The 14,125-nt window shown below is 45.5% G+C and overlaps 1 protein-coding gene across 1 annotated transcript in view; it reads left to right on the top strand.

Moving 5' to 3' along the window:
* Positions 1–14,125, top strand: part of LOC104154900 (dynein heavy chain 9, axonemal-like) — a gene marked incomplete at both ends in the record, with an annotated part of 62,403 nt that overhangs the window by 26,645 nt on the left and 21,633 nt on the right. Inside the window, 10 exons of the mRNA XM_009709467.1 lie at positions 170–300; positions 1,438–1,564; positions 4,460–4,612; positions 5,625–5,750; positions 6,434–6,673; positions 7,743–7,903; positions 8,995–9,151; positions 9,986–10,090; positions 13,136–13,293; positions 13,604–13,742. Coding sequence (XP_009707769.1) covers positions 170–300; positions 1,438–1,564; positions 4,460–4,612; positions 5,625–5,750; positions 6,434–6,673; positions 7,743–7,903; positions 8,995–9,151; positions 9,986–10,090; positions 13,136–13,293; positions 13,604–13,742 — 1,497 coding nt within the window. The remainder of the gene's footprint in view (positions 1–169; positions 301–1,437; positions 1,565–4,459; positions 4,613–5,624; positions 5,751–6,433; positions 6,674–7,742; positions 7,904–8,994; positions 9,152–9,985; positions 10,091–13,135; positions 13,294–13,603; positions 13,743–14,125) is intronic.

Below are 14,125 nucleotides of genomic sequence, written 5' to 3'. Positions count from 1 at the left end.
TGGGTGGCAGAGCCCTTCTGAAATGGTGGAGAGATCCCTCTCTGCACTGGTCAGAAGGCTCTCTGCAGAGAGTCTTTCCCCTCAACCCAAAGACAGCACCCAGAGGATGGGATCTTTTAGCACAAAATTAGTGTTTTACCTTGAACGTGTTCTTTGTATTGCTTTTTAGGACTCCAAACGCTTTGAAGGGATTGATGTGGATTTTAAAGAGCTGGCCTATGAAGCTCAGAAAACCCCAAATGTAGTTGAGGCCACCAACAAACCGGGTCTGTCCCAAGAACTGGAGGACATTCAGAGTAGGTAGGTAGAACTCCAGTCCCAGGATTTTGTCAGAGACTGGGATCAGCTCTAATAAGTGTGTTTAACCTGTGCACCAAGGCTTTCTTCCTAGACTGTGCGTTCTTTACATTCACAAGTTGCAGCATTTCTGATCTTTCTTGAGCCTTTTTATTTGTGATCCACCACCCTAAAGCACTCAAAGTGGAGTCTGGCTTCATGTACATGCAAACTCTCATCCTGAAATTCATTTGTGCACATACAAAGCTAGGCATTCAGCTGATTTTAATAACACATGTCCTCACTGCCACCCCAAATACGATCTCTTAAATATCTATTTAGCAGTCCAAGCAGGGATACCTGCAGCAGAGCTGAGCATATGTTCTTTAATTTACGAAATTATCTCTTCATGTACACCCTTGACACATGGTATAACCAGACTCCCTCAGAAAGACCTTAGTGTCCTGAGATGGATATACTTCTCACTTAACATATGAGGTAGACTACCTCGAACATACTTAAAAATTAATATGATAGCTGTTGTGTCAGTAATAATTATCCTTTTGAAATAAAGATTTTATTTTATCTTCTAATCACAAGGCCTGTGTTCCTCACAGAGGACTAGTTGTGTGCTATTTATGAAATTTTAAGCTCAGCAGCAGTTTAGCATGTAAACACTGAAAGATTCATTTTAGATTTGAAGAAAACAAGTCTCCGTTCAGGCTTCACAAACATGAAAAGCTGAGTAGGTTGAATCAGACTTTAAAATGCAGCTAATTAGAATAAAAGCAGTTATGGAAACTTTCCTCCCAGTGTGAAATCACCTGTGGCAGTTAAGAGCTTGTCTCAAACAGTAGGTCAGGCTGTAAACCCTTTCTAGCCTCTTCTTCCACCTGTGTTTCTGCTTTTTTTTATGAGGCTACTCTGACTCTTACTCTGTTTGACCCTTGGGAGTACACAGAGAGTCTACGAGTTACTATGTGCCTTGTTGATCTATTCGGAAAATGCTACAGCACGAGGAGCAGCCTACAGGCTCAGCTCATGTCTGGCATTTCCCCATGGTAGGGGAGAATCTGCTCAATAAACCAAACTGTAGCATGAAACGTGAAAGGAGATTTACCCACCTGTCCTGGGCTCTGTTCATCTGCTTTGTCTCCCCAGGTTGTCTTTGTGTGAGAAGGCTTTGGCTGAATATTTGGACATGAAGAGATTGGCCTTTCCCAGATTTTATTTCATTTCTTCTGCAGATTTATTGGATATTCTTTCCAATGGCACCGACCCACATCTGGTAAGCCTAGTACTACATCACCTTGTCAGTAATGTCAAGGCGGAAGATGCTGTCTTGGGACTCTCCTGTAGTATCTTTTCTTGAGTGCTTTTTCTCCCACCCTCTCTTGGATTAATAAGGATTCTTTCACAGCAGGCCTTCATCTGTCAGCTTAGAAAGGCAACATGTGTACTGTATGTTGTCTGATCTAACCCTGGTGATGCTTGCAGATGGTTCTGAAAGCGCTGCACAGAGTAGAGTTATGTTTTTGATGCCAGAAAAACAGTGGGTTTGTTTCTCGTGGGATAGACTGAGGTTGGAAGAAACAATCTTACTTGAGGATCTCAGCCAAAACTTGTTGCTGACCTTGGATTCCCAACCTGAGTTGCCATCAAACAGCAGCTGCTGCTGAAAGAGCCAGAGACTGGTCATTCAAATGTGGAAGTGTTGACATCAGATAGCTTGGAGAGGTCGTTTTTTTTAGGCAGAAAAGGCATTTGCTAGTCAGTCACTTCTTCCTTCCCCCATGCAAAGGCCTTTTGGTCGTCCTGATTATAGGGGGAGAGAAGAACCCAACCTGAAAGAAGACAGCTGGTAGTCAGACAGAGGCTATGACCAAGGCAAGCAAGTAGATCTCTTGGGTTGCCATCCATCCCTGTGCAACTCAGGGGCCAGGCTGGGTATCTGACCTCCTGCACTGGGCTTCCACACCATCTGACTGAGAAGGTTTCCCCTCTCCAGGCTGGACTTCTGGGGACGGTGCCTGAATACCAGATGTGGGGAAATAATTCCAAATATACCATTCCTCCTGTTGACTTTGATGGATTGCTGAATCATCCTGTGGAGAAAGGTGTAGTAACCTTCTTGTTTTAGGAAATGGCGTCACTGTGTTGTTCCCCTCTATTCTCCAGAGGAGCACAGACACTTCCCACCTCCCAGTGGGCAGAGTTCAGAGGATTCAGTCCTGCAGATGTATTTCCACACAGAGCATAGCAGTATTAGGGTTATTGTTATTAGTGCTACAGGAGTTGGTGTCAGGAAACCTTGACTGCTTTGCCTGGCAATGCTGTGCTCTGGCTGGCCTTGTCTAGGCTGCATCAATTATCCTGAGGTTGTTATGTAAAATCAATCAAAATGTTCACAGCAAATGTAGACAGTTGGATAAGGAATTAATTCCTTCTTCCATCTTTCAGTAGTGAGTAATCTCACCATCTTTAAGCTTTTCATCATTATCAGAATTCACATGAGCACACGAATGGAGCAAGTTTGCACATGCATTTGGAAATGCTGTTGTTTGTCACTAACTTTTAATGCTGCTTATATCTGTTTCTGCTGCTGGGTGATTTCAGCCTGCAGAGTATCATAAATACATAGTTGATTAATACTTAAAATGGAGAGGAAAAAAAACAACATAGGAAGCAAAGAAAAGATACTGTGTTGAAGTGCTCCATGGAGTAAAAAGAAATTCCTGGTGTTTTCTGTTATTCAAAGCTATTTGCAGTGAAATCGAAGTAAATGTCAAGTAGGATCATACACAGATACACTCTCAGCCTTTCCACTATAATTTCAGTCGGATAATTCGTAAAGGAGGATTAAATACACAATGATATTATCCTCTTGAACTGGATATTGAACTTGTGCAGATTCAGGTGTGTTCAGGGTTCCAGTGGCAGGATTGCACCAAGCACTGGAGTACGTCCGAAGATCCGCAGACTGGCCAGGGTCTGAGAACGAACAGTGCGGATTTGTGACCAGAAACTTCTAGACATAAGAAAGGGTTTCTATGGTTTACTTAAGCATATCTCCTTTCAAGTCTTATCTGGGGAGAAGCTGAGTGCCCATTGCTTCTCAGAGGTACTTAACACCTCCTAGGATTTGGCCCTGCTTGAATGCGCTTAAGAAGACTATAGAGCTTACCTGCAGGACAGCTTGTGAGAAGGAGTGTTGCAATCCTTTGTGAGTCAGTGAGTAAGGATTAAATGGGCAAGTCCACCCATTTTCCTCAGAAAGTGTTACAGCACTGGGCATCACGGGCTGTTCTCACATCTCATCCTACTCATGGGAGTCTGTCCATCTCCCTGTCTCTGGCTGTCATTGAGAGAGGCAGCTCCTGTCTGGGACAGCTTTGTGAGCTGACCCTTGCTGTGGGAACACCAGCTCTGGGAGAAGCCCACCTTTGTTGGCAGTGGTGTGCTACCCACGCAGTGATTTAGTCATGTGTTAATCTAGAAGCATTGGTGACCTACTCAGCTCCCAGCAGACAGATGCCAATGTTGAGAGCCTGCAACATCTCCCTGTTGGCTTTTCAAACTAAGTCGGGTATGAACAGGACAGGACTGAATTATTCTTTTCCTTCTGGAAGACTGCTTTTGGTCAAGATGGGGGCTTTGTAGAAGGTCTGGGTTTTTAAGCTGTTTATCATGTGTCTTGGGCAGAAATACGGGTCTTTCTTCTCCATGGGGGAGAATTCAGGAATTTTCATTGGCACAAAATTGATTCCTAGTAATGAAAAATGAGAATGGTTCATAGTGAAGAAAACTTCAGTGTGCTGAGAGTAAGGATGAGGTGGAGCAATGGCTAGAGACCTCTCATCACTACATATAGGGAAACTAGGGCTAGGAGGTCATGCAATATTTGAATGTTTTCTGTGCTTTTTCCCTGTATGGGAGATTTTCCAATGGGAAGTATGATTTATTAAGGCGTGTCTGTTTTCTGAATGATGTAGAAATAGGTGGAAGAATTGGGAGAGACAGCGAGGCTTGCATTGGCAATATCCTGGCCATGTATGAGAAGACGTGGTGTTACCAAGATGTCCAAGGTCATGCTTTGTGAACATGATTGTGCCTGTGACATGTACGGTGATTTCCATTCTGCTATCCTGTATCAGTCATTTTTTTTATACAATTCCTTTTGCAGGTGCAACGTCATCTTTCCAAACTCTTTGACAACGTGGCCAAGATGAAATTTCAGCTAGATTCTGAGCAAAAGGCAACCAAGGTTGGCCTGGGAATGTACAGTAGAGAGGAAGAATATGTCAGGTTCAGTGAACCCTGTGACTGCAGCGGGCAGGTGAGAGGGAAGACCTTGTCTGTCAAAACTGCCCACTGGAGTCTGCTCTCATGCCCTTTGTGTGGGCATCTGTTGCTAAGACATTGTAGAGCTTCACTACTCTTCCTTTATGCATGAGAAAGGCTGGAAGAGGTGGTGTGTAATTTTATTCCTCCTTACACCACAGTTCTTGATCCCACTCTGGATAGGTCCTCACTAAATGGTGCCACAGGTGTCACAGTCCACAGAGAGAGACAGGGCTGTGACCTTTTTCTGACTAGGCTTTTTTATTTGAATTTTTTTAAGACTTTTTTTGAGGGTTAGTCTTACAGCTTGTTACAACTATCCTTGATAAGGGAGGGGATGCAAATTGAAAACAGATGGAGCTATTCCATAGTACCTCTGCATGGATATCTTCTTCAAAAGAAAGTTTTTTTTCTCTGTTTTCCAAATCTTCTTTCTTTCATAGGATGAGTTAAAGTATGAAATTTAAGAATCAAACTGCTCAGCTTATCTGTCCCTATAGTTGCACCTTTCTCCATGGACTATTATAGGAAGCTAAAGTATGTAATACCAGCTACCGAGCTCCCCAGTGATGGAGCTTGCTGCATTTAAACTATCCTCTCAGTGAGGACTTGGCCTGTGAAAAACTAAATTCAGCAGGACTTGTGTTCCCAAGTTCTGCAGCAGCTTTCTCCTGCTGCTGGCAGAGTGTGCCCAAGTCTCATGAGTGATTCTATCATGGCCTGGAGGTGGAACACGCTGAACTAAATTACTCATCGACGGAGTTCATTTTGATTTCTTCTATAGCTGGAGTTCAAGAAAAATCTGCTTTGTATTTTTGGTGTCTGGAAATGCATGCTAATCTTGCAGTACCATAATTAGCTAAATCCACCCAGCACCCAGTCTGAAGGAGGATGTGAGGCATGTTTAACTTAAGAGTTGAAATGCTTGTCCCATTCCTTGTCTTCGCTAGTTACCAAAGGCGCTTAAGAAGAGCAAATGTGTTACTGTGATTTAATCTCTTCTCCAGGTTGAGGTCTGGCTGAATCACTTACTGGACAGCATGAGGGATACCGTGAGAGATGAGATGACGGAAGCCGTCATGGCTTATGAGGAGAAACCGAGGGAGCAGTGGCTCTTTGACTACCCTGCCCAGGTATCTGCCACTGTTCCTCGTCTCCTCTCAGGCTGGCATGTGGGAAAGGCAGTGCTTGGCTTCCCCTTCAGTCCTTCCCTTCCCTTCTTTCAGTAATGGCCTCTAGCTGTGGATGGGGATGTTTCTGGCCTCCACTGTGCTGTCCAGGAGGGAGGAAGGATGAGTTGTCCTTTATCCTGGCAATCTCCTGATGGAGCTTCCAGGCTGAGCTCCATGCTCTGATTGGGGCTCCAGGGATGATACACTTTTGACTGGGTTACAGAACTCGGGGGCTTGGGCAGAGCCTGCTGCACCCTGTGGGTCACGGGAAGTCTATATATCCAGAGGAGCAAGAGGTGCAGCAGGAAAACAGTGTGATGAGGCCTAATGAGAGAAAAGAGCCTCTCAGATGCATCTCTGACAGCTTCATGGTCTCCAGTTCTTCCTCCTCTGCTGTGTCAGACATCTGAAAGGTGCTGATTTACTAGTAAGTATCTGTTAAATGTGTCTACCACTGATACAATGTTTTAAATGAATGTCATGGGGCAGGTCCCTATTGTCCTGTCTGTTGTGACTACTCTATGAAAAAACACTTAATTTCATGTCACGGATACTTCATCCTTGATCTCCCTGTGGATCAGACACTCTTGAATGTAAGGAAGCTCTGGTGTTTTCCCTGATACTGAGCCAGCCCATTTCCCTAGGTGGCTCTTTCCTGCACCCAGATCTGGTGGACAACCGAGGTTGGGATTGCCTTCTCCAGGGTAGAGGAAGGCTACGAGAATGCGATGAAGGAATATCACAAGAAGCAAGTGACCCAGCTGAACACCCTTGTTACCATGCTGATTGGGCAGCTCTCCAAAGGTGACAGGCAGAAAATCATGACCATATGCACCATCGATGTGCACGCTCGGGACGTGGTGGCAAAGATGATAGCACAAAAGGTTTGTGTTCACAGCTCAGCATGGTCCTGGGTCAGGCATTGGAGTGGGAGTTACAGGAGTGATAGACCAAGCGCAGGCCATTCAGATCACTGCCTGTCTCAGTGGGAGATATACAACTAAATTTACTTCTACAATGTTTGTAGTAAGGAGGCAGAAAGCCAGGCAGTAATCCTCAGTGGTGTTCTGTATCATGGCCACGCAGCACCATGGGACTTGTTGTACTTGCCACGTTCACACCAGGAGTAATAGTGTCGCCCTGTGTCCTGTTACTAAGGCATGTGTTGGTGGATGACAGCATTGTGTTGGGAGGCTACTGGATGCAGTCTCAGTTATGTCTTTAGAAAGTAGGAAAAAGCATTTGGGCTTTTCTTTTTGTAGCCTCCTTGGTCTGATGTGGGACCACAGGGACTCCTTGCGGACTCCCTAGTCCTGCACACCTCTCCCACATCACTACCCTGTCCTTGAGACTGTGTCAAGTGTCCAGCCCTGCAGGTGGGTGGGAAGGTGCCCTGAGTGTGCTGGATTGTGGCTTTACCCTCACCTGTGTCCTCTCTGAGGCAGCTCACAGGGTTTCTGGCTTCAAGGCTCAACTGGGCTTGGTGGTCTATCTGCTGGGCCTGTCTCTGGGTTGCGCAGAGAGCGCTGGCCGTGGCTGTCCTCCTGTCCCCAGCCTGTTTCCCTGGGGCTGTCTGTGGCCCCTTCCCTGTCTAGACAGCCTCTGCTCCTTCTCTCACTCTGTTTGCATTATAAGAGCCTCTTCATGGCTTGCTGCTTCTTCAGTCTCCTCTTTAGGAGTCCTTTTGTGCTACTCTTTCTCTTGGGTATTCGCTTTTTCCTCTCCCACCAATGTGATTGCTAATTTGATTCCTACTCTCCACTGATGGGAGATGGGCAAATGGCAATTCTCACCCCATTATAGGGAGGTGACCTCCCTCATCACACTTGCCTTTGCAGTGAGGACCAGTCCAACCCCAATGAAAAGTTCATTATAGTCACCATTTTGGCACCTGAGCTGCGTGTACCTGGCATCCCTGGCCTTCCTGTGATGGTACTTGTGGATGCGTTGCAGGTGGACAATGCCCAGGCATTCATTTGGCTGTCACAGCTCCGACACAGATGGTCAGATGAGGAACGGCACTGCTTTGCCAACATCTGTGATGCCCAGTTCCTGTACTCCTACGAATACCTTGGCAATACCCCTCGGCTTGTGATCACTCCACTGACCGACAGGTAAGTCCCTAGGAAACACTGTCGTAGCTGGGCTTTACCACACAGTCAATGAAAGATGGATTTAGCTTGGACACCTGCATCCCTCTTGTTCTTTTTTCGTGTCCCAGCAATCCAGTGGCAGAGCTTTGACTCTTACCTGGTTTGTGATTGTGTGGTGTTACCCTCTGGGGTATCTGCCTCAGATCACAGGGTGGGATTCAGCTTGGAGATTAAGATGCTTAATTGTGAGTGTCTGCCTGCGCACAAGATGTCCACATCTCATAGTCCTGGTAGGTCTAGAAAGATTTCATCCTGTCTTGAAGTAGACGTCTGCCACTTGGTTCAGTTGTCCCAACGAGGACATCTATGGTGACTTTAGGTGCTCTGCGTTGTCCTACCTGGCTTGCAGCTGCCAATCCAGAAGCATTCAAGTGTCCTGTGGGTCCCTTGTCATATCTTTCCGCCTTGTGCGACATTTCAGTAGCCAGGAGTGCCTCAGGTGGTTCTAGTCACCTGTGTTAATCAGCTGAACCAAACCCCTGTGCAACATTAGGTTTTGTTGGCCGTATTGACTACAACTCTATGGCTTATACAGGGAGTATAGACACTTACATGTGGGCACCTCCCTGGCATCCATCATCAGCATGATGGAGAAGCTTTGGGGCTTGCTGCAGCATTGAGTGGGGTCATTCATAGGCCATCTGAGCAGGTTTCTGTCAGTGATGGGGAATGAGATCCTTTGGGCTGAAGGGCACTGGGAAGCAAGAGGAAGGCCTTTCAGAAAAGCTGACCTTTTTGCATACTATCTGGGACTTACCCATTATCAGTGAGTGGTATGAGGATCCAAAGAAAGCACGACCCAAACATGAAGAGGTTGGGCAGACGCTGGTGGGAGACTAGTATCTCTTGGAGAAAACACAGCTGGGCAGAGGTGGTAATTAATGCCCAAGAAGACTTTCAGCTTAAACATGCACCCTGCTCATGTACAGCTTTTCAGAACAAAGGTTCTCCTGAGTGCATTGCCCTAGTGCCATTTCTCTGCAGCCCGACAGTGACATGTTCGACCAAGTCTCAGTCTCTTTCTTTTTTTCCTTCATCCTTTGCTGTAAAAGATGTTACATCACCCTGACCCAGTCACTGCACCTGACCATGAGCGGAGCACCTGCAGGCCCTGCAGGCACTGGCAAGACAGAGACTACGAAAGATTTAGGGCGAGCCCTCGGCATCATGGTGTATGTGTTTAACTGCTCCGAGCAGATGGACTACAAGGTACTACTCCCACCTCAGCTGCAGTGCCGTCACATGGGGCTGGGGATGCTTGGGACCCAATGAAACCTGAAGGATGAGAGTGATCCAACTGAGACTGCTTTAGTTCATCACCTCTTCTCAAATCCCTGCTATGTTCCCTTCTGCTGAACACCTTTATCTCCTCCTCCCTTTTCTTGTCTAAGACTTGCAGGAGGTTCTTCAGGAGGCAGAGATCCAAACTATGCTCTCGGCTTCATTAAACCTTTCCTTTCCCTTCTGGAGTTAGATTTCATGTGAAATGCTTCAAAAATTTTAGCCTGTTCAGTTGAGACTGTGACTGTGCTGATACTTTGACCCGGGTCATTTCTTCTCGGTACACTCGCGGGCTGCCAGGCCCTGGTATGGGAAAGGACCTTTCCTGGTTTTCTCAGGACACTCTCGCAGAATAAGTCCAAAATGTGCGGAACCTGCAGCCGCTGCAGAATGCTGAATCGTTAGGCTGAGTCTTGCTTTCTGCCGGTTTGGCATGGTACAATGATTTTGGTAGCCTCGGATCACATTTTACGTAGCTTATGGGCTCTCCCAGGAAGTGGGGCCACCAGTAATTCAGCACAGGTGACCTTTAAATGAAACGAGTGCACAGATATATTGAGAAAGTGCAATTAGCAAATCAAGTGGCAAACTGTGCAGAGCTATAAATATTATAATTGAGTTGTGCCTGCTGTTTCCATGCACTTTTCTAAATACCCACAATAGACTGTAAATTGCTATAAATAAACAGGCTGGGAAATAAAATCTATTTTTTGCTGGAGTTGATTCCATTTGTGATTTCACTTTTGTAATTTTTTTTTCCAGTCTTGTGGGAATATTTACAAAGGCCTTTCCCAGACGGGAGCCTGGGGCTGTTTTGATGAATTCAACAGGATCTCAGTTGAGGTCCTTTCTGTGGTTGCTGTACAGGTAAGTGGAGAAACACTCGTAAATAAATACAAACAAGACTGAGCCATGCTGCAGCCTTTGGAGTGAGGGTAAATATGGAAAGTGCTTGCTGCTGGTTTCAGTTCCATGTGTGGGCAGGTGAAGGATTACGTCCCAAGATTAACCACATGAATATCACAGCACTGACAAAATGTAGCAATGATGTGCTGCAAACATTTTTATCACCTCTTTTCTTCCCGCAGTTACAGCATCTGTGTTGAGGCAATTCTTTATAGCATCTTTTCCCAGATCAGTATACATCACGGCTCTGTACCTATTCCTCCTGAAAAACACACTCATGTCATTATTATGCCATGAGATAATTGCAGTGTATCATTTTAGGGAGGAGAGCTGTCTTGATGTATGGCTACTCAGCCTGCCATGGAGGGGGAGAGTGGTGTTTGGGTCAGATCCATAGCCTGGTGGACTTTTGGGGGTTACTTACTGCCTCCAATCAGGCACAGGTTGTGTGTCATACACAACAAATAGGAATACGTTCAAGATAAATTTTCTTAATGCTTACCTGTCATTAAGACTGTGCAGTCTTCTTTCCTTTCTTCTCTTTTCATATGGCTATAGATGTAACTCCAGTGTTTGTAAAGAGAGCTCTGCGAAATGGCTTTGGAGGGTGTTCCCAGCCAAGGGGCATAATTCCTAGGAGGAATGTGCACAGCCCTATGGGTACAGCACAATGCTCCTGAAAGCCGGTGTCAGCTGGGCGATACTTGGTAACTGGAACTTACAGCAGATCTGCAGCCCTTGCTTATGTGCTTGCCTAGGATACCCTGACAACGTGGGATTAAAGCTAGGAGAGAGCTATTTGCGCTGTGTTTTCCCTGTAGAATGATTTCTCATCTCCTCTGTAGTTTAGCTGTTCAGTGCATTTTATTGATGAGTCCTGTGTGAAACACAGCAGCAGTCCTTGGAGAAGGGTTGGAAAGGAGACTGCCCTCCCCATCATACTAAAAAGTCCTGTTCTTTTGTGCTTATATATAATCTGGCACGTTGCCTCCTCCTTCCCTTCCTCTTACTGGCCCCTGAGGAAATCTGGAAATATTTTACACAGGGGAAAGGACTGCAGGAGGAGTGGTGCTTGTGCCCTCCTTATGCCTGCCCAGTGGGTGGTAAGGGGGCACCCAGGTAAGTGCTGCAGATGTGAATCCCTTCTGGAAGGGGCTGAAATCTGGGGCAGTCCAGGTATAACCACGGGCCAGTAGGATGAGAGTAGACCTTGCTACTGCTTCTGGCCCTTGCTTTGAAGGAAAGCTGTGTCTAGATGTTATCCAGATCCTAAATCTCATTGGTATCCTCTGAAAATGCCACGTAAATCCAACTACCAGGGGAGTTTGAGTGGAGGGTGGGTATTCAAATGCACTGCCCAGACTGAGACAGCTCTGACATGAGCAGAACTGAAAGTTTTGAACCTTGGGGGACTTCAGTGCTGAAAATTGAGGTGCCGAAGTATCTAAGTTCTTCTGGACCCAAGTGTCAGCTGAGCGTAGGTTTTAAGATCCCAGTGTCTGATTGAGGTGCTGAATTCTTCCTAGACCACCTTTTGGACTTAGTATTGCAGAAAGAAAGATCTAGAGCCCAGAAGTTTCTATACTTGTGTAAATTCTTCAGTCAAAGACATTGTTCTGAACCCCTCCGTGAACTCCTCACTCTTCTCATCTCACTTTCACTCATAATTGGTACCTTAGGTGACATCCCAAAGAAACCCCAGGCAGCTACAGGAGTTTGTGTATCATTCCCTCTCAATATCTCTTCCATCAGGTTCTAGTTTAAAGTTGTCATTGAAAAAAGTCTTTGAGGATGTTAAAATAAAAAGGGAAGCTGAACAAAAGAAGCACAGATATGACTCAACTGCTAATGATTCCCTTGCTCCTGGCTGGAGCATGGCATCTGAAGAAAGCAGCACGGCTGTCATTCCATCATCATGTCTCCTGGCTGCTATTTATAGGGTAACCATGGCAATGTTTAATTGGCTGTCTTAGTCATGCAGCTAATGTCGATATGGTTCCTTACAGAGAAAAATTCGATTAATTGCTTAACTTTAAGATGGCAAACAGCAGTAAGGTTAGAGAACCGAATACCAAGAGATTTCTCCCTCACTGAAGTGCTGTTTGCAAGAAGATAACCTAGCTTTAATAAACTTGCTCTCTTTGGAAGGTGAGGAATGAGAAGAAAAAAGCTGCAATCAGGCAAATACAAAAGACAACACAATATTAGTGAGTGAAGGTATCAGGGGAGGTCTCACAACTTCTACCATGTGGTTTTGGTTTTAAATTAAGCATCTGATGTCCCAAAATCTTTAAAAGTAATATCAAGTGATCAGTTTGCAATAGATCTGAGGCCAACTTTGTTGGGAAATGCTGCTACTTTTCTGGGCCTAGTGAAGGAACAGAGCAGGCACAGAAGGGTTTTGGGCTGTCATGAAGAGCAGTGGTGTGTGGGGATAGGTGAAGATGGGCGGAGGGAATCAGAGGCCTGTACTGTGTCAGAATCTTTGGACTGCATTTGGATGTTGGCTGTGTTGTGGATGCCTGGACAGCCCTGCATCTCATCTCAGGCATCTGGCTTCCTGCTAGGTTGGGAAGTTGAAAGAGATGATTTAGCCTTCGGTGATGTTTTTGTTGTGAGATGTGCTGAAAAGTGTCCCACAGGTGATGTTAAAAGCCAAGGTGAGATGCAGGCAACGTTGGAGGCATTCTCATCTCCTGAGCTGCTCTTCCTCACCCACATCCATCGTGGTCTTATGGAGCAATGGTGTAAATTTTAGGAACTCCTTTGCGGTTGACTGTCCAGTCTCTTCAGCTCTCTTCTGCTTCGTCAGTTTGATTGTGATGGGAGATTGAGATTACCACACAGATTTACTCCATATAGTGCATAAAGCTTTATATGGTCAGTAAAAAAACAAAACAGTGATAAGCCCCAGTGGTCATGGGGCCATGTGTAAGGAAGGCAGTACTGTTGTCTTGTGGTTTTTACAACTGAACACCAATACTATAACACTGTCTTTATTCCTAGGTGAAGAGTGTGCAGGATGCAATACGGGAGAAGAAGAAATCCTTCAATTTTCTTGGAGAAGACATTAACTTAGTTTCCTCAGTAGGTATTTTCATTACCATGAACCCTGGTTATGCTGGGAGAACTGAGCTACCTGAGAATTTGAAAGCTCTCTTCAGGTGAGTCCAGGTCAAGGTCTGTGGCCTACATTATAAGATTGGCAGAAATTGTCTTTTGGAACATCCAGGCTTGACATAAATTTCCTTGGAGAATTCACTTGCATTGGGGATTCACAGATAGTTTCAACCTTGTGCAACAAGCCTGGGTCTGGGAATGCATGGGCAGGGCAAAGGACCTCTGTTCCTTGCGGTGGGAAAGGTAGTGTGTGACCTGGCTCACTGGAGAAGACCTGGAAGATAAAGCTGCAAATCCACTGTCCTGTAGTCAAGAAATACTTGTTCTGCAGTCTTTTCTTGCCTGTCCTTTTAGGCCGTGTGCAATGGTTGTGCCAGATTTTGAGCTGATCTGTGAAATTATGTTGGTGGCCGAGGGATTCATCGAGGCCCGGGCATTAGCCAGGAAGTTCATTACTCTGTACAAACTCAGCAAAGAGCTCCTGTCCAAGCAGGTGAGTCCACTTTTGTGGTTGAATGGTGCAATGATGCCTGTTGATCTCCAAAATCAGCAAGAATCTGGTATTCTGCCACTCACCTCCATGGCTAAAGATTCACAGCTTTTATTTAATGACTGCATTTGCTCTAGCTGCTGGGAGAAGAGAAGGTTTGTGATCATCAGAGCAATGAAATTTTCAAATTGCTTTACTGGAAGATCTGCATGGACAAAAGCACTTGACCAGCTGCATTAATGGGAGAGATTTTTCAGTGGGTTCAAATGACACCATATTTGGAGTAGTATTCAGTGACCCTTTGCTTTCCAGTCTCTTAGTTTGTATTGATTCTCCTGCCTGCAAGGCGTTTACGACGTCTGTCCCTCTCTGAGTTCAGCCTAATA

Source organism: Cariama cristata, unplaced genomic scaffold (assembly GCF_000690535.1).
Source record: "Cariama cristata isolate BGI_N322 unplaced genomic scaffold, ASM69053v1 scaffold15881, whole genome shotgun sequence".
NCBI lineage: Eukaryota > Metazoa > Chordata > Aves > Cariamiformes > Cariamidae > Cariama > Cariama cristata.
This window is presented reverse-complemented; position numbering and strand designations above follow the sequence as displayed.